The 18,917-nt window shown below is 37.6% G+C and overlaps 1 protein-coding gene across 5 annotated transcripts in view; it reads right to left on the bottom strand.

Annotated features, from left to right (window-relative positions):
* The window catches only part of NFATC3 (nuclear factor of activated T cells 3), a 114,180-nt gene extending 97,000 nt beyond the window's left edge, over positions 1-17,180 (bottom strand). For 2 of the 5 annotated variants that reach the window (XR_004322462.1, XM_032486595.1), the window contains exon 1: positions 16,718-17,180. Coding sequence is in view for 4 of the 5 variants with exons in the window: in XM_032486595.1 (XP_032342486.1) it covers positions 16,718-16,820 (103 nt within the window). In the remaining variant the exon portion in view is untranslated. The remainder of the gene's footprint in view (positions 1-16,717) is intronic. The other 3 variants (XM_032486597.1, XM_032486598.1, XM_032486596.1) reach the window with 2 other exon arrangements.
* Positions 17,181-18,917: the final 1,737 nt, after the last annotated feature.

Raw genomic sequence — 18,917 nt, 5'->3', positions numbered from 1 at the left:
GGTACATATATACAAAGGAACACTACTCAGCCATTAAAAAGAATAAAATAATGCCATTTGCAGCAACATAGATGGACATGAAGATTGTCATTCTAAGTGAAGTGGGCCAGAAAGAGAAAGAAAAATGCCACATGACATAATTTATATGAGGAATCTAAAAATAATAACAATAAGGACACAAATGAACTATTATTTTGATTTCTTGAATATGTGTAAGCACATTTGACTGTCCTTTACGATTGGATTACCACATTCTGTTGATTCTTATTTTGCAGCTGGCTTTATTCCTTTGATAACTATGTAAGTTTAAAAAGCTAAAGATCTAATCTGTTCTTAGAAACAATAATTAGTACATATGTATAAACTAAAAAAAGTGCAGTATACTGTATACATGTATTTACATGCAATATAATGTGTATGTGCAAACTGTAATAATTCTACCTAATAAAACGGAAAAAGGAGGAAAAAAACAATTTAAAAAGTAGTCCTCTAAATCACACCAGTTAAGTCCTTTACTACAGTGATTTGAATACTAATCCTTATGCTTTCAATGAGTGTACGAGAACCATGGTTTCTAGAAAGAAATGTCATGTAATATAACCCCTCCATTTCTTCTAAATCCAGCATTCTCTTTTAGATCCTATTTCTTCTCTTACTCCTTATTACTCCATACTTTTCCCCTGGGCTTCAGGCTACTAACAAGGATGACTCCTCCCACCTGACTCCTCTCTTCTCTCAGTCTCTTAACAGTAGACTCCTTCCATCCCTATCTCTCAGATTTGAAGCTGGTTCTCGTAAGGACACTCCTTCTCTGGAAGTCATTTTAATGTGTGGCTTCTCATCCAAATTCGTACTCTGGGGCCAAAAGACAGAGTCAGTACTCTTTCAAATACTCCTACACACCTCTCTCAGCTTTTGGAACATTTTTTCCAGTCTTTGGAAAGCCCACACCATCCAGCTAAATCACTTTCCATTTGTTATTACCAATACTTAATTTCATCTAGGTCACTGCCATCTGGCACAGGTTTCCTCTGCACTCCAAGTCTACTTGACTCTAGGTGTCTTCAACCATGTCCTTCACCCTCACTTCACTTCAACATCCAACTCCCAGGGACCTAACTTGAACCTTGACACTGCCAGGGTCCATTTAACTTCCATAATCTTAAAACTGAAGTTCCTATCTCTGAACACTTAACCTAACTATCCATCATTCTCTTCTCTTATTTCATTATACCCACTGTGTTACCTTATCTAGATGCACAGTCTTTTAACCCCTCCCTTTTCTCTCAATCTGTCTTTCATCTCCTGGCTTTACTTCCTTACTTATCTAGTCTATATCTCAAATTCCATCACTTCAACTGCTTTCTTCCTGGCAGCTCATTTCCATCCACTCTCTGACCTTCCTTCTACCCAGCAAATTTCAGCCCAGAATAAATCCCATCATCTGTCTTCTCCGTCATTACACCTAAACAGTCAAATACTGCTGTGGGGATAAAGGGGACAGTACAACATCCAGACTAGTAGAAACACAAATCTTCAAAATGCCTACTGAGCTGAGCTCTGAATGCCACTCAGTAACATTTTTGCTTTTTCCTGTTCAGCTCCCTCTCCTATTTCCCATATCCCAAACCTTCTCTAATCTCTTCAATTATCCTGTCCATAGTGACACCCCACTTAGCAAGGGATCTTGACCCTACTTGACAAAGACAGCAGAGAGCCATATGCCCTACATCACCCTCAAAAATATATGTATCTCTACAAATTCTACATTTATCCTTTTCTTTTCCTTTCTCAAAAAACAAAAAGTGACTCACCTTAGATAAAAAGCTAATCTCTCCATCTGTGATCTAAATTCCATTCTCCAGTTCCATCAGTTACCTTCTTGTTCATAAATTCAACCTTCTCCTTCTCTGACTACTTCCTCCAATCTGTCACTTCCTTTAAAAGCATCCCTGAGAGCTGAGCTCTTCTTTACAGTCTTCTCTCTCCTCCTTCCTCTAAAACACTGGTTTTCAACTGTGGGCAATTTTGCTTCCTAAGGAACATCTGACAATGTCTAGAGGCATTTTTGGTTGTCACAGCTAGAGGGATACAACTGGCATATAGCGAGTAGGTGCCAGGGATGCTGCTAAACAACTTACAATACACAACTCAGCCCCCTAAAACAAAGAATTATCTAGTCCAAAGTGTCAATAATGCCAAAGTTGAGAGACTTTGCTCTAAAAACTAAATTTCTAGAAAGAGTAGTGTACTGTCTTACTTCCTCACTCTTCAGTGTTATCTGGCTTCGGGTCTCATCTATCTACTACACCTCTATCAATCTCCTTGAAGAAGCAGATCTTAATCACTCTTCCTTCTTAAAATTCTTTACTTGAAAGGCAATAATAAAGATGAAAGCAGAAAACAGATAAAACAGATAACAAACAGATAAAACAGAAAACAATAGAGAAAAATTAATGACATCAAAACATGATTCTGAGAAGACCAAGTAAATTAAAAACTTATGTTCACATAAAAACCTGTATGCAACTCTTTACAGCAGATTTATTCATAATTGCCAAATATCAAGAGGAACCAAATCATCCTTCAACAGGTAAATGGATAAACTAACTGTGGTACATCCATTTAAAGGAATACTTTATAGCAATAAAAAGTTACTCATTCATACAATGACATGAATGAATCTTAAAAAACATTTTGCAAGGTGAAAGAAACGAGACAAAATGGGAAGAGGGAGCGGTGTCTACAAAAGGGCGCCCATGGGAGAGTCTGAGGGATTCCAAGATGGAATGAACACAAAGTGAAAACAATGTACTGTGCTACAAGCATATGATATAATCTCAAGTAAGTATCCAGAATACCAGAATATATAAAGAACTCTTAAGACAACAACAAAAAGTCAAACTGCCTAATTAAAAAAATGCAACTATTTTTAGGACTTGAATTTCAGCAAAGAAGATATAAAAATAGCCAGTAAACACACAAAAAGATTCTCAACAATATTAGTCATTAGAGAAAAGCAAATCAAAACCACAGTGAGAGAATAAAATCAAAAAAATAACAAGAATTAGAAAGGACGTGGAGAAACTGGAATTCTTGTACACTGCTAATGGGAATGTAAAATGGTGCAGCCAGTCTGGAAAACATTTTGGCAGTTCCTTAAAAGGTTAAACACAGAATTAACATATGATCCAGCAATTCCACTCTTAGTCATATACCCGAAAGAAATGAAAACAAATGTCCACACACAAATTTTGTACATGAAATGTTCACAGCAACATTTACAGTAGCATCAAAAAATATTAACTACATAAGAAAAAAACTATGTAAGGATAAATCTGACAGAAGGATAAGACCTGTACACTAAAAACTACAAAATAGTGCTGACAGAAATTAAATAATAGCGATATACAATAAGATAATAATGTTTAATAAAACAATAAAATAAATGAAGATATTTTATTCACAGGTCGGAAAACTCAATATTAGTATCAGTTCTCCCAAAACTGGTCTATAGAGAGTCAATATAATCTTAATCAAAATTTCAGTAGGCATTTTTGATAGAAACTGACAAGTGGATTCTAAAATGTATATGGAAAGGCAAAGGATTTAGAATGCCCAAAACACCTTGGAAGAGAACAAAGTTGGAAAAGTGACACTAGCTGATTTTAAGAGTTACTGTAAAGGTACAGCAATCGTAACAGTATAATATTAGTAAAGGACAGACATACAGCTCAACACATAACAGAGTCCAAAAATAAACTCACACATACATGGTCAACTGATTTTTGACAAAGATGTAAAGGCAATACAGTAAAGAAAGAATGGCTTTTTCAACAAATGGGGCTGCAAAAATTGGATATCCATATGTAAAAACAATGAACTTGGGTCCACATCTTACACCATACACTCACAAAAAAGCTCAAAATAGATCATAGACTTAAATATAATACCCTAAACTATAAAACCTCCAAAAGAAAGGCTAGGGGTAAATCTTTGTGAATGTAGGTTAAGCAAAGATGTCTTCATTTTTTGCAATTTATTTTATTTCATTTTTAAAGGTTATACTTCATTTATAGTTATTGTAAAATATTGGCCATATTCCCTGTGTTGTACAATATATACTTGTAGCTTATTTTCAACCTAATATTTGTACCTGTTAATCCCTTACCTCTATATTGCCTCTCACTCTCTCCCTCTCTCCACTGGTAACCAGTACTTTGTTCTCTCTGTGAGTCTGCTTCTTTTTTGTTATATAGGTTAGGCAACAATTTTTAGCCTTTAACATCAAAAGCACAGTCCATAAAAGAGAAAATTGATAAACAAATTTCATCAAAACTAAAAACTTCCAGGAAAAAAAACTATTAATGAAAAGACAAACCATAGATTAGGAGAAACTCTGCAAAGCATATATCTGATAAAGGACTTATGTCTGAAAAAAGTGAAAAACTCTCAAAACTCAACAAGAAGAAAACAATTTTAAAATACGCAAAGACTTGAACAAACACTTGACCAAAAATGATACACAGATGATAAAAAGAGGCTTAACAGTGTATGTCATTAGGGGAATATAAGTTAAAACCATATGAGATATTGCTACAAACACATCAGAATGGCTAAAATAAGAAATAATAAAACCAAATGCTGTCTAAAATGTGGAGAAACTGAGTAACCAATGCACTGCTGGTGGGAATGTAAAAGTTTGACAACTTCTTATAAAACTTAATTCACATTTTGCAGGTTGAGAGGCAACTACACTTTTTCTCATTTATACTAGAGAAATGAAAGTTTATATTCACACAAAAACCTGCACACAAATGTTCACAGTAACTTTATTCAAAACAGCCAATAATTGGAAATAACCAAGTGTCTTTCAATGGGTAAAAGGTTAAACAAATTATAATACGCCCATATCATGGAATGCTACTCAATAATTTAAAGGAACAAACTTAATATACATAATAACTTGGAAGGATCACCAGGGAACTATACTGAGTGACAAAAGCCGATCTCAAAAGGTTAAATACTATATGATTCAATTTATATAACATTTTCTTGAAGTAAAATTATAGAGATGGAGAACAGATCAGTGGTTACCAGGAATTAGATACTGGAGTGGGGAGGTGGGAAGGAAGCGGGGTAGCTATAAAGGGGTTAGTGAGATGGAATTTTGTGGTAATGAATAGTTCTGTATCTTGACTGTGGTAGGAATTACACCAACCTATACATGTGATAAATTGCACAGAACTACACACAGACACAGACACACACCAGAGCATGTAAAAATGATGACATCTGAATAAATTTGGTGGACTGTAGCAATGTCATTTTCTTGGTTTCGATATTATACTACAGTTATACGGGATGTCTTCACTGGGAGAAACTAAGTAAAGGATACCCAGAAACTCTCTCTCTATATATAATTTTTTGCAATTTTCTGTGAATCTATGATTATTTCAAAATAAAAAGCTGTTTAAATAGGCAAAAGACTCAGGCAGTTCACCAAAAAAGATACACAGATGGCAAAAAGCACATAAAAAGATGCTCAACAGCATTAGTCATTAGGGAAATATTAGAATGGCTAAAATTAAAAAGACTGACCAGGTTGGCAGAAAATGTGGAAATGTATATTTCTTCTGCTAGTAAGGAATGTGAAATCATACATCCTCTTTGGAAAACAGTTTGTCAGTTTCTCAAAAAGTTAAACTTAAATCTACCATAGGATCCAACCATTCCATTCCTAGGTATTTATTCAAGGGTAAAGGAAATATGTGTCCACACAAAGACGTGATGTTTATAGCAGCTTTATTTGTACGCCAAAAGTCCAACAAAAGGTAAATGGATAAACAAATTGTGGGATACACATATAAGGGAAACTACTCTCCAGTAAGAATAAATGACCTACTGACATGATTATTAACATAGATGAATCTCAGAATAACAGTGCCAAATGAAAGAAGCTGGACAAAAAAAGACTATATACTTCATGATTCCATTTATATGTTTTCTATAGTGATTTCAGTGGCCCTCTGGGAAAAGGAGAAAGATGAGTTGGAATGATTACAAAGGACAAAAGGAAACTTTTGGGGGTGATGGGTATGTTCACTATCTTTAATGTGATAAAATTACATGGGTCAAAACTTATCAAACTGTACGCTTCAAATAAATTATTACTGAAGGGGCTCACAATATGCTACCCCAAAATATGCCTCTTTGGCATGAGGATTATGTGAGCTGAAAACAGCAGACAGGAAGAACTCTCTGCCCTCTCCTTTTCTGCCCAAAAACAGGGCATAAATTTGCCTTTGTAAAGGTGTTCCCCTCTCCTGTACCAGGAAGAGAACTACTCTTATCTGCATAACAAATCTTACTGAACAATCCTTACTTATCATACATTTCCTAGTCACCTTTCCACAACTTACACCCTACCAGATGCCCAAACCCCCTTTTTACTCTGTCCAGTCTCTTCTCCACACTTGATCACTCTTTGGTAAAATGGTATATAAGCCTTCCAGACTTTTCATAACACCTGGCACATTTTACTAAAATGAATCATCTTTCCCTCTTCCCTACCTCCAAATCTGCTTTTATCATAACTGATTCAAATTTTAAAAACAGAAATAATCCCAGCTTCCTTCCTCTCCTTCCTCAACTGATACCAGATCTATCGATTTCTTTCCCCTAAATCTATCTCAGCTTTATTTCCACCTTGCCATCTCAACTCTTCTGTCCATATAATTTCTCAGATACAACACTGCCCTTACCGCCATTCCTGCCTTACTCAACCCATTATCTACAGTGTAGCAGAGTGATCTAAGCCACAAATCCAACATTCTTGCCCAGCTTGGAATCCTTTGACAGCTCCCTGCTGTCTTCAATCTAAAATCCAAACTTAATACAGCAGGCTGTCCTTCTCCAGCCACATTTGGATACCACAGCCTGATCTTCACCCTTCCAAAATGAAAGGACCTTGCTCTCTAACTTGTGTTTCTGGGAGTGGTCTACCTAGGGAAATCACCCTATTGGATTCAATTCAATTATAACCTCTTCTGTGACCTCTCAAAGTTAAGTTCTTTGTCATTTATGCACTCAGAGGCCTTGTCTGTACCTGTATTAATGCTGTATTTTATTGTATGTCCACTCCAATAAACTTCATCATATTCATACATAATAATATTGACACAATAAGTTGTATTAAAAGATTGAATGGTTTAGTATATTCACTCAGCTAACGGTACTGAGGTACTCTCAGATCTTACACAATGTTCCTGCCTGGTTTCTACTTTCTCTTCCCTGTGCATACCTTTCTAGTTCATCCTTCAACAAACGCTAGTTACTTTTGGACTAGCCTGAAAGACAAAGAGCGGAATAAAACATTTTAAAAACACTTTATAATATCTATTTTTAAAAATCAGGACTGGCTTAACTGGAAGACTCTGTCTTTATGTTTCCAAGCCTGTAAGACCATCTGAGTCCGCTTAAACCATACAAAGAACATGAATTTGGTGCCCCACATATCCCACCCACTAGACACCAAGACCACTATTCACAGAAATCTACTGGCCATACTTCATTCTCTTTCTCTGCACTTATATAAGCTCCATGTCCACCCCAAGAACTTTGACAAAGTAAGAGAAAATGCAAGTGCCAGTAAAAGTAATTGCATAGTAAAAGTTACACTTACATTTTAAAGTTCCTCAACTGCTAGATACCATGGACATAAAGTATAGAGTATTCTTTTAGATGATCTCTCAACCACCAACCCCCAGCATCCATTTCTTCCCAGTAGATTTTCTTCCATGTATTCACTTCTCTCCTGTGCAGCCATGAATTCCATTCATCTTTACCAGTCACTAATTTTGGAAAGGGAATGCAACCCAATTTTGGTCAATGAAAAGAAAGGTTACATTTGTTGTAGGCTTCCGGAAGTCTTTCTCCATGCTTAAAAAGAAAAGAAGCCAGTGTTTGTGTCTCTTCCCCTCCCCCCATCAAATATCAATCCCAAATATATATATTTTATACATGTTTAAACTAGAAAATTAAAAGTATTACTATTTCTTTCAATAGCAATCAGATGATTAAAAAGTCAAGGAAAGTTTCAAAACAGTGATCAATCAACATTTACTAGGTTAAGAACAAAAGAGCCTTCTTGCCTTTAATCCGAAAGGAGAGGTCTGGTAAAGCTCAAAGACAACTGGGTATGCGTGAAAAGTAATAGGTAGTAGATAAAGAGAAGCCCAAAAGGCAGTACCGATCTTAGGAGATAATAAGTGGCAGATGGCAAACTGATCAAAATATCAAGAAAAAAAAATGTGTGTCAGCATTAGTGGTTATAGAAGGTAGAGTAGTTATACTTGGGCTCTAAATTCAACTAAAGAAATAAATGGTACTCATATATCTTTTGTAACATGTGAAAGCAAAACATTAACTTAAAAAATAAAAAGACTGCCCTACCTAGTAATTCAGCGTTTTTTTAAATTCTGAACTTTTAATCTAATTGAGGTTTAGAGGAATTTTGACAACAAATCTAAAAATGTTTTAAATTTTAGTAAGTGCAAAATTGCCTGCAAAGGCCACAAATCAGACCCTGTGCTTTTTAGCAATGTAACACAACTAACAATAGATATGAACTTAGAGCCCAGACCTAGTTCGGTAATGCCTCAAAACAGTGTTTCTAAATTGCCTCAAAAGAGAAAGACAATGAAATAATATGTGAATGGCAGAGGCAGTTCAGACAAACGGGTGGAGGGAAAAGTTTCACAGTGAGACTGAAAAAAGATCAATAAAATTAAAGATGATAACCTTGATATTAATGTACAGAGTAAGGGATACAAAAAAGGTAAAAGCACAGTGAGGAAAACCAGTGAGGAGGAGGTTACAGACTCAAGAGCACAGGAATCAAAAATGATGTTAGCTATGACTTTCAAAACTGAATTGAGGGGAATAAAATATGAAGAGAAAATTACACAAATCCAAACAGGAGGTAACCAAGACTTGATTTTGGCCAAAGAGCAGAGAGAAAGGGGGAGATAAAACTCACTTTCAGGAAGTGGCAAAATTTAGCAACCAACTGACCCAATAAAAAGATAGCAACAAGCTAATTCAATAAAAAATAATTTATTAAAAATGTATTAAAGAACTACAGACATGGTTTGAACAACAAGAACTTGTCAATGACCTAATAGTTTTAATAAAATCAGAACTATGAAACCATCTCCCACAGCTCTGCTTTTCAAACTGAAGGTAGTGATCTATTTAGGGAGTCACACCCAACAATGTTTTCAAATAATGAAAAAGAAAATATCAGGGTGATGCCAGAGTAAAGGTAAATGCCGTTTTTTTGAAACTTCTATCTCAGTTTTCTGTGTTTAAACATCTGTGTGTGTGTTGGCTTGAAAAATATAAAATGTATTTCTTACTCTGCATCATGGTTAAAAGATTTCAAAACTCTGTATTGTGGAAATTTGCAAACATAAAGTAGAGAATATAGTGTAACAAGTTCCCATATATTTTTCATCTAGCTTCAACAGTTTCTTACTGTCATTCTTTTCCTGAATGTCACTTTCATTGAACAACCTTTACTGAAAGGAAGTGAAATCTATAAAGAAGTGTTGATGGCAAAGAACCTATCAAGTTTCCTTAAAACTCTTATGTGGCAATAAAAAATTAAAAAGTAACATTTAGATAAAATTTTCTGTATTTTCCCCAAAGACTTTCTTTATATAAAGGACAAGGTTAAAATCTGTATTCCTTTAGTACTCAAAATGATCCTACAAATGGCAAAATGTTAAGATATAAATTTCAGAACTTCTCTGCTCTAAAATGTTCACAAATCAAAAGGATTAATATGCGTATTATTTTTGTGAGTTAATCTCTACCAATTATATAGTAAGATTAAAAATCTAGTCTTAAAATTAAGATCAAGTTCTCTAGTTTCATTTCATCATAGATTTAAAAGTTCAAGTGAATGACAGTACTTAAAACGTTAGCCTGATTGATTCAAGCAACATGATCAAACATTAAAATTTTTTAAATAATTTTAAGCCCTTAAATCATTAAACAGTAAGTGAATTTTTCTAACCCCATATACTTAGAAAATACTTCAAAAAATTTAAAATACCTACTTAAAAGTGTATCATAAGATCAGTTTACTTCCTATTTATGTACACCACAAACCTTACCATCCCACCACTAATACTACCCAAAGAGAGAAATGGGTTCTATAAATCAGACATACTATAATTAATTTTTATTTTATTTGTTAAACCAGTTTTTTAAAAAAATTACATGCAACAAGTTCTATTAACCTCACAATGCTATTTTTTTAAAGTGAACATTTTTCCTATCCTAAATCTAGAAACCTAAAGAGCTTGAGTAGTTTTTTATTGTCATTTTTAAAACTTTTTATTATGGAAATTTAAAAACATACACAAAAGTACAACGAATATTATAATGAATTTCTATATACCCATCATCTAGCTTCAACAATTTCGGAATGTCATTTTTCTCCTGAATGCCATTTTTATTTAACAACCTTTTTATTTTAAAGAAATACTGAAAAAATTCACATTTAAGTATAACTCACAAACTGTCCATTGAACTGTTCTGACCAATGATGTGAAAAAATGTTTTTAGAAATATTTTTACATGTGATAGAAATCAACATTATTGAAAAAAGTTATAATTTCAAAACCTATTTTCTAATTAAACAGCAAAGCTGATGAAAATTTAACAGAATTAAGAAATATAAAAACTTCAAGACACTGAAAACATTTTAAAAAATTAAAAATCTCACTTGCTTCTGTGACATAAGACACACTGAAACTGTAAATTTTGTAGGAAAATGAAGCCTTCAAATGACTTCTCCAGTGTACCTGAGATTTTCAGACTTTCATAAAGATGTACTTCCATCACAAACAGAATACCAATATGTTAACTGTCCCAACAATTAAATTTCAGCTACAAATTCATAGGCAAATTATAGACCATTCTGCTTAAATCTTTCAGGTCCAGTTGTCCCTCTTCTAAAGTTTACTGAATTCAGGCAAAAAGATGAGAGTCATGCAATATAATTATGTAAACATTATCAGAAATGCTGAAATATATGCAGACCTATATTACGTTTGAGTTAAAATTATGGCTGTTAAAAAACGTGCTACTGCTTGTGACTCTCCTAAGCCTCCCTGAACAAACTCACTCCTCTTAAATTCCACTGTTACTTGAACCTCATATGGCATGCCTGGACAAATTTGATGACTTGGATTTTGTTTTAGAAGTCAGGCTTACTGCCAAGTCTGCTGTGTCTACTCCCCTGATCCACCAGGACTGCTTTAAACAACACCTCCCTTATTTATGTTACTGCTGTGAGCAGTCAAACTACTGCTTACTATCAAATGAGGCTCAACCTACTCAGGTTTCTTATCTCTTAAGAGTAATGCAATTGACTTCATTGTATTATGGCTTCCTCAACCCTACCTCGTATTTAAAATAAAACATCACCATATTGAATCATCAACTACTCAATACTAAGAGAAAGTAAAGGACATATTAAACTTCACAATTAGTAACACAACTCATTTATTCTATTAAAACATTTCCATTTTAGAGATTAGTATATTATTACTTTCTCAAAGGAACAATGAACTCCACATTTTCTTACTAAAAATGATCTCATGATCACACTTCATTGAAAAAAATAAATAGAGCAAAACTCAAAAGCAGAATTTGGGATATGCCTCAGTAAAAATATACACAGTAATTTTAGGTTAAGTTTACTGATTGCCACAGAACGGCATGTCATAATAAGAAGTTGATTCTACAACTTACCTCAAGTTAATATCTTAAATGCCCTTCAATGCTTAAGACTCAGGCCTTTCTAGACCCCCACAATTTCTGGGCATTGTATGTAATACCCAAGTTTTAATTTTTATATCATCTAATAAAACCACTAAAGTATTACCTCTGTTAATAGAAGATATGCCAAAATATCCCTTTTGTATTGGCAAATGGGAAAGTCTAAGAAAGCACAGGCATAGCAGTGCTCTTATGATGACAGAGATGCAACAAAACAACATGACGATGACTTTTTTTTCCTGGCTGTGGTTTCCCCATAGCTACTAGAACACATTTATTCACTAATCTCCATCACAAAATTCTGCTAATACTCCCGGGAGCATCCTATACCCTTATCAGGAAAAGTGTCAAGGGAACAGAATATTATATTATTCTTCCAAGTGTAATGGTGAAATGTTTATCACTGACTCAATCACCTAACTTATCCTCCTCGCATTCGAGTATAAAGAAAAGGCTGACCTATATGAAAGTAAGGTTCAGCAGTAATCCTTTACATTACCTAATGCACCATGCAAACACACCATTAATTTTTACAGGAAACCATACAAGCAACTTCCCTTTTTTCATGCTGATTTAAATATCCAATTATACTTAGTATGGTTAGCAAATCCATCTTTCACACCATACTGAGCCGGTAACAACTTAATTCAAGAAAGCAGAAAACACAATTAAAAGCAAATGTACTTATATTTAATAAGATATGACAAAGGAGATAACAGTGAAAAGAATAATAGAATTAAGAGGGAAAAATTTAAGTATCTAAGACAACTAATCCAACTCATCTAAGTAAGGCTTACTGACTAGATCTCCCATCTGCCCCTAATCTCTCTCAGTGTTTTAGTTTAGTGTAGGAAAAGGGTCTAGGGAAGAGGAGGATGTAAAAAATAACCTATCCTCAGTTTTTTTGTTTTTTCTAAAGAAATGTTAACTACCACCACTTAAAGAGTACCACAGGGCCAAGGACCATGCTAAGAACTTTAAAAACATTATCTCTACTAAAACAAGGTAAAACAAAAACGTTAAGTAAAAATTATCAATAAAAACTAGAAAGAGAAAAAAATACTATCCAAGAAACAGTAAATTATTAAGAACACGTGAATCAGATGTTCAAACACTAAATTAAGCAGAACACTACAGGTTAAAGACTAGGACAATAATCTAGGAAAAGTTCCTTAACTTTACACATGAAAAAGTTGTATATTAAAGTGATATATGACAAAACTACACATATCTTATCACAAAGTAAATTTCTTATAAACATACATATTGTATCTAAGATATTTCTCCCCCTTTAAAAAGTAGCAAGTAGATAAGACATAACACACCTATAGCACACACTCCTCCCAGCGACTTTCATTCAGGACTAGAAAGTCAATATTTAGTAATGAACAAACCCTGAGAATGAAACTTTGAATGTGAAACATAAATATTATTATAACACCAAACTAAACTAGAGATATACAATCAGCACACTAAAATAGAGCACCAGAAGCTGCCCTTTATAACGGCAAATAATGTTAATGAAATACATTAAACTTACCAATTTTGAATTCTCTATTTACTACTGAGGTATTTTGTCATTTTGAAACTAGGTATTAAGCAAAAGAAATTTAAACATAATAGCCTGACTCATTTTTAACTAGAAAAAAAAAAAAAAAGCTAGCACCATCCTCATATTTAAAAAAAAAAAAAAAAGCTAATGACTCTAGGGTCTTAAATTTTCTTTAATGGAAAAACCTCAAAACAACTCATAAGCAATCATCTAAAAAAAAGTCCGTCACAATGTATCCAGCATTATCAAGTGGCAAATCATCTAATTCGTACTTTGACAAGTTCGCTTAGGACATTCACTAAATACAGCCCTTCAGTCTCCATCCACTATCCCCCACTTCAAATATTTTTCAAAAATCTTCTGTATGGAAATTTAGATGTGATACAAGTACTCTCAAACCTTTAGAGAGAAGGAAAATCTGCTGCCCAAAATTACCAAGATCTGCTGTCGTATGGAATTGACCAATAAAAGTCAAAGAACTGAAACAAGTCTCATCAACTTCCCCTACCACAAAAAAAAAAAAAAAAAAAAAAGCAAGCACTGACTCAACTTCAGAGGTACTTATTCATTAACTGAACAAATATTGGTTGCCTACTAGCTTAAAGGCACTGTGCTAGGCACTGATAATACATCTATGAACAAGATACAGACACTACCCTTGCCCTCATGGAATGTTCCATTCCAGTAAGGAAGATAATCCAGAAACAAGTAAACTCACTGATAATGACCCAATACTGATCTGAATTCTACCAAGCAATTTTATTCTCATGGCCCACTTTACCACATATTATCATTCAAAAAGCATGCCAGTTAATCCACTTACTTCCTTCAAACTACACACTCAATTATGCTTACTAAAAGAAAAACTAAATTGTGAACAAATAATTTTGAAATCTGTTTTGAATATATAACATCCTTCTCAATAGAATTTAAAAATCATCTCCTGAGTGTTCCTAACAGCACTACTTGCAATAGCCAAAAAGTAGAAACAGCCCAAGTCCAACAATGGATGAATGGATAAACAAATTGGGGTATATATACAGTAGAATATGATTCAGTCATAGAAAGATATGAAGTACTGCTATATCTGTAACATGGATGAACCACAAAAACACTATGCTAAGTGAAACAAGCCAAACACAAAAGGTCACATGTGTATGATTTTACTTATATGAAATATCCAGAAGAAACAAATCCATAGAGAAAAATCCTAGATTAGGGACTAAGCTGCCAAGGACTGGGAGGAGGTAAGGGAGAATGAAGAGCAACTGCTTAATGGGTTCGAGGTTTCCTTTTGGGGTGATGAAAATGTTTTGGAACTAGATAGAAAATGGTGGTTCTACAACATTGTGAATGCACTAAATGCCACTGAATTAATCACTTTTAAATGGTTTGTGTCATGTATATTTCACTCAAATTTTTAAAAACTTAAAAAAATAGCTACTAGAATATTTTAAAGTGACTTTTTGTCACAAGTAAAACTGCTCAAGTTTAACTGGGAATTTCAGTTATAAATCAAGTTTTAAACCTTAAATCCTTCTATACCATTTTAATATTAAAATGGTTTTTGCAGGGTTTATGGCAAAAATAATTTCTTAAAAAGCTGTTTTCATAGCTTTTAAGTGTTGCTCAATGTTTTGAATGTACATACAACTCCTACTCACATGATGATACTCTATTCCTCATATGCTTGGTTAATATCTTTATTGATTATACTTTTGGTATATAATGTGCAATAACTAAGTTTGTACCCAATAAACACTCAACTGTTATTTCATTAAATCCCAATAATCTAAGTACAACTTAATACAATTCCCACCACAAATGCCACTTTTTCCCTGTTTCTACCTCTATTATAATATGCACCACCTTCAGTCAGCCTAGTAGCACAGTTATTTGGGTTTTGTGCCCCACATCCCATTTCCCAAGCTCCTTTAGGGACCTCAGTCCTTTCTGCATCCATCATAACACTACAAAGCACCTAGTAGTATCTTCAACATGATAGGTGCTCAAATGACGTCAGTAAAATTGAAATAAACACAGTCAACAAATAACTATTGTAAATTATTTATTATGTTGAAAAAGACATCTAATATATAAAGACTAATAGGACTGATCATACAAATACCTCCCAGAGAATCCTTATGCCTTACATTCAGATATGTTTTTCAGTGCAAGCCTACAGAACAGTCTGTCGAACATCAATATGAACATGAAGTAATTCACCTAATACCCGGAAAGAATAAACGGGGATTAGTTTTATCCATCTCCCTTTTGAAGTTCGCCTGCATATGTAATAGGGAAACTGAACTTAATGAACCACACAGTATTCCAAACCAGGTCACAGGAGAGCTCTAAGTCCCCAGCCATTCTGTTTCTATTTCTTGACTGCTCTGACCTCCAAGCACTATGGTGCCCAACCTTCCCAATTCACGATCTTCTTTAAAACATCTTCCGAGGTGAGCTTTTTCCTAAAATAAAAATCGACTTCCAGAACTTTCTAGGTGAGTTACGAACAAGGGCACCCCACTTTCAAAAATCTTCCGAAACAAAGCAAAGGCTCAAGAAAGAAGCCCAGTTTTCACGAAAGTCCCGTTATGACTACACTTCGAATTAAATGTGGGCCATAAACTTGCACAAGTGGAAGTTAACATTATAGCATTACTCTCCTAGCAAAGTAGATTTATACAGACATGTGCACGAATTTTAGGGCGCTCCCACACTTCAAGAATGCGCATCCTTCAAATAAAGATTAAAAAAAAAAAAAACAGCCTAGGATAAACGAAAAACCAAGGCTGCTTACACTTCACAGAGACAACATTTCCTCCGCACCTCGCTGGCAAAAAAGCGACAACCAGATGCCACTTGGGCAGCGGCTCCGACCCTCGGCCTCCAAACCCCGGGCGTCCACTGGCCACAGGCGTCCTGGAGTCGTTCCCTAGTAATTTGCTTCTAGCCAAGCCCGCGGCCACTTCCACGTCGCTGCGACCCACACGCCTCCTCAGCGGTTTAAATCCGCTCTTCACTCACAACACACACACACGACGGTGTTAATCCGCTCTTCACTCACAACACACACACACACTCAACACACACACACACACTCAACACACACACACACACACACACGACGGTGTTAATCCGCTCTTCACTCACAACACACACACACACACACACACACACACACACACACACACACACACACGACGGTGTTACCGGACCGGGGACAGCCAAAGCACCAGAGAGGGGGCGAGCTCTTGCGAGCGAGGAGAGAAGCGGACGCTTCTCGGTCCCGCCCCGCCCGGCACCCACCTGCAGGCCGCGAGCCCGGGGGCGGCGGCGCCGGCGCCCCGTCCTCGCCAAAGACGAGTTTAAAGTCGAGCTCGTCGTGGGCGCCACAGTTTGCAGTAGTCATCGGCGTGGCCCAGGGTGCTGCCGCTCCTCCTCAGGCGGCGGCGGCGGCTCCTCAGTGCCGCTTCATGCCGGGCCGCGCGGGCCAGGAGGTCGCAGCTCCGCAGCAAACTTTCCGGGCAGGGACTGCGACGCCAAGCGTTCGGTTCCGAACTCTAATACTGGCTGCGCGCGGAACCGCACCAGGAGCCGCCGCCACTGCCAGTCGATAGTGCCCAAGCTGCCACGGTCGCCTTATCCGATATTCCCCGCCCCCCCTAACAGCCGCCACCACCGGCGCGCTCCCGCGCCGTACCGCGCGCCCGGCCCCGCCCCCTACCGGGCGCCCATCTGACCTGGCAGCCCATAGGCCACCGGCGCCGCGGGCTAGCCCGATGGCCCCGCCCTCTCACCGGTCTACCGCGTGATTCCCTCTCGCGGAGACGGAAGTCACGTGAATACGGATAGCTGGATAGCCCTGCTACCTCTTGGGAGTTGTAGTTTGGGCTCTATTATCTCAACTCCTTCTAAACCAGGACCCGGGACCGGGGTGTGGGGTTGCCCTTAAATTGGATTGAGGGGGCCACCACGGCCAATCGGAGACTCCTTTTCTTATTGGACGGACCCCACGTCCGGAAAGGTGCGCCAGAGCTTTGAGGTTATGGGTCCGGTGACGGGTGCCTGCATTGTTACTCCTGCTGGCTAGGTTTGGGGAAATTAGCGTCCGGAAGGAATATATGGACGCCCCTCACACCCTCATCCCTTCACCTCAACCTTAATGGCGGAGTGTCGAGAGGGCGGGGACTGGACTGCGCTTCCAGCTAAGGTGGAGCGGAGCCAGTGGAGACTTTGGTGGCGGGACGAGAACCAAGTCTGGGCTAACTGTCGCTGCAAACCCACCCCTGATAGGCAGAGCCCGCACTTATGTGGCTGAGCCTTTGTCTGCCCCCAGGAGCCTGCCTGGCAGCTTTTCCCTGGAGGACAGCCTTCGCATTTGAGGCCTCTGCAAAGCCCGATGAGCAGGGTCTGTCCCCTGCTGGAAATCAGGAAGACTGAATGGAGAAAGCCCGTCGTGAATTCGAGCCACACAAAGGGCTCTGTGACCTCTGCATCCCGATGCACAATGAAAGGATGGGAGGGATGTGCTACCCAAACTGAGTGGCTGATAGTGGGAAGGAAGTGACACTGTGTCTGAAGACAGTTTTCGCTTTTGGCCCCTCCCCAGCGGGCCTGTCTTCCCCATCTTCCCCAGAGCCGACCCAGGACGCCTTCTGGGACCTGGGGTAGAGGCCGTGCCCAGAGACACTGAGCCTGGCTTGTTTACACAGGGTTCCTCCAAGGCACAGGATGGACCAACAGCTGGGAGAGATGCTGGTGACCAACTCCCCTAGCTCCAGGCCCCAAAAGACATAGCATCCCTAGAAGTTAAGTTGCCACAGGAACCAGGGTGCTATGTCTCAGAACCTTGGGTGCAGGTGCAAGGGCCCAGTCACATCCCACACTGCCCACAAAAGCCCCCGGGAGAAGAGGGCAAGGTGGTGCATCCTGCCGAGATGTCTCAGTATCTGGACTGACAACCTGAAGTCCCAGGGGGCCCTAGGGAGAGCCCAACTAGGGCTAGGGTCAGGAGGAGGGAACATCCAGAGAGGTTGAGATGTTTATCTTTTTTTTTTTTTTTTTTTGAGACAGTTATCTTGGATTGGTTCATTCCTGAGGTCAGAAAACTTTTCCTGCCCTGTGGTCTGTACCCATACCTGTGCTAGACCTGGGGACGCAGAGATAAATTAATCTCCCTTCAGGCTTCGGAGAGAGGAGGCCAGCAAATCTATAATCATTGTGCAAATAGATTAGGGCTATGCCAAGAGCTCAAAGAAAGTTCTTAATCCCCCTGGCTGTAGGTGTCTACAGGGCTAACTAGGAATTGGAAAAATAGGCAAGAAGTGAGAAAGATGGTTCCAGGCAGAGAACAGGTTTCCAAAGACTTGGAGACCAGAAAGTTACATGCAGTGAACAGAAGCCAAAGGTAAGGCTAGATGAATGGGCAGAGTGCTGCAGCCCACTGCAAGGTATCTGGACTTTATCCTGAGGGCAGTAGGGAGCCACAAAAGGGTTTAGAGCAGGA

This window comes from Camelus ferus, chromosome 9, assembly GCF_009834535.1.
Source record: "Camelus ferus isolate YT-003-E chromosome 9, BCGSAC_Cfer_1.0, whole genome shotgun sequence".
Classification (NCBI taxonomy): Eukaryota; Metazoa; Chordata; class Mammalia; order Artiodactyla; family Camelidae; genus Camelus; species Camelus ferus.
This window is presented reverse-complemented; position numbering and strand designations above follow the sequence as displayed.